The sequence below is a fragment of the Cicer arietinum genome, chromosome 4 (assembly GCF_000331145.2).
Source record: "Cicer arietinum cultivar CDC Frontier isolate Library 1 chromosome 4, Cicar.CDCFrontier_v2.0, whole genome shotgun sequence".
In the NCBI taxonomy this organism is placed as follows: Eukaryota; Viridiplantae; Streptophyta; class Magnoliopsida; order Fabales; family Fabaceae; genus Cicer; species Cicer arietinum.
The window spans coordinates 56,357,096-56,359,269 of NC_021163.2; the positions used below are offsets into that span (position 1 = coordinate 56,357,096).

A 2,174-nucleotide genomic window follows, 5' to 3' on the forward strand; every position below is an offset into this window, starting at 1 on the left:
TTCCTGCTGTCATCACCAGTAACTTTCTCTTCTGAACTAGTAAGATCATTGGAATTGAAGCCATCAACGCTCTCATCTACAGAATTATGTGTATTTACAATATCTGCAGAAATGACATTGTAATTCATTTCATTCCCTACATCTACATGATTCCTATTCTCTGAGCATCCTTCATTTGTATATTTCCGAGGTGATAGAAATACTTCACTCTGACAAAATTGCTCGTTTCCACAATCCATGTCATTGATTTCAAAAGTACTTCCATTTAATGATTTAGTACCCTTGTCAATGTTTGTTACTCTAACCAAGTCATGGATAGAATTACACACATCTAAACAATCAGAACCACTATTTTTATCTACACTACTAGAAGCATAAGGCGGACTATTTGAAATACTTCCACGTCTTTCAGATCTGGATTCTTCCCCGGTATCAGAATCTTCATCGTTCTTAGATTCATGCAACCTGCATCCTAACCCTGAACTCAGCAGGGACAAACCACCCTTTTTATCTTCAGTCAATACATTCCCTTGATCATCTGGCACAGACACCTTGTCAACAGCATTGCTTTTCTCTTCCAAACAAGTTACAGTTTCGACAATTCCAGATGCAGTATTGGATGACCTGACTGTGACACAATCCTCTTGCACAGTTCCACCAACTGCATTGGCCAACAAAGGTGAAGCTGACACACTTGAATTAGTATTCACTGAAACTTTCTTCACCACTTTTTTAACAACTTTCTTCTTCTTAACAACCTTAGAGGCTAATTTAGCCTTACAAGTACCACTAGCTTCAACAGAAATTACCACTTTATTTTTCTCATGAGGATTACTTGTTCCACTGTTACCAGGCTCAGAACAAGCATCACCTACATTCTTCTTGGAATTAGTATAATTATCATCATTATCATTTAAATTTTCGCCACCAGAAGATAATTTAGCAGAAACAGGAGCCGCACCAGAAGTAGAAGGTGCCGCGACAATCGCCTTTGCCACAAGAGAGTTCGATTCGAAAGAAATATCGAGCTCAACTGGGCTTCGTTTTCTCTCCTCAGTCTTCGAATAACGTTCCCCATGTTGATCTTTATTACCCCTGAAGAAATTATTGTTAGAATCAGGAACATAACGTAACTGTTCAACATCACGGTTCCTATGATTAGGTTTGACCGTCTGAATTCTAAGAAGAGCACTCTTCTTTTGAATCTGTTTCTTCGGTGGAGTACGACTGAATTCACGAACGTGATTACACTCTCTGCTATTCGATCTACTACCATTGTTACCATTACTATACCTAACCGATTCAGAACCGTGATAATCACGTTTCACAGAAGCACTTATTTCATCCTTCACTAATTCATAAGAAGGACAAGGAGAAGGATTTCTGTCATCCAACCACCTTCTGTTTTCGATTCTAGTGGAAACTTCATCTCGTTCTAGATAGACGAGATTCGATGTGGAGGTGGAAGTTACGTGGCGGTGATAACTGTCGTCGTTGGTGGTTCTTCCATAGACGAAGGTTTCTCTAGGGTTTCCTTCGAGGCGGGAGGTTTCGGTGTTCAATCTAACGTAAGAGTTATCAGGTTCGTATCGGATAGGTGGATATGAAGGCGGAGGACGGTGGATGTAGTTGTGGTGGTGATGGTGTGAATCGCGGTCGTAATCGATGGGAGGATAATTTCTTGTTGAGCGATCGTCGGGATTAGGGTTCCATGGGGATTCGGGGACGATACGGCGGGGGAGGTGGTCGTTACGTTCTTCTTCGATGGGGTAAAAAGGGAATTGAGGAGATTGGTGAGGTAAAGGAGGGTTGTAGGGTGGGGGTGGAGGAGGAAGAGGAGGGGTGTGGATAGTATGATAGGAGAGAGGGGGTGGAGGAGGAAGCGGGGGTGGGGGAGGGAGGTGATGATGAGATTGAGGGGCTGGAGGAGCGTATCTTGTGCGGTGTTGTTGGTGGTGGTGGTGGTTGTGGTGGAGGAAGTGTTGATCCATGACGGTGGACGGCGGCAATGAGAGGAAACGAGATTTTCTTGGCGGCGATCTTCGATTGTGTATATGTGGTTTGAATTGAAGTTGGTTAACCTAATTTTTATTTTCTTTATTTTATTTTATTATATATTATCTATTTGTTTGTATTATTGTGCAATTATTGTACAAATTCTTTTTTTTATCAGG

General features: G+C 41.7%; 1 protein-coding gene across 1 annotated transcript in view; it reads right to left on the reverse strand.

Annotated features, from left to right (window-relative positions):
* The window catches only part of LOC101488312 (uncharacterized), a 9,462-nt gene extending 7,288 nt beyond the window's left edge, over nt 1–2,174 (reverse strand). Inside the window, exon 1 of the mRNA XM_073367447.1 lies at nt 8–2,174. Within this exon, the coding sequence (XP_073223548.1) occupies nt 8–1,991 (1,984 nt within the window). The 5' untranslated portion in view covers nt 1,992–2,174. The remainder of the gene's footprint in view (nt 1–7) is intronic.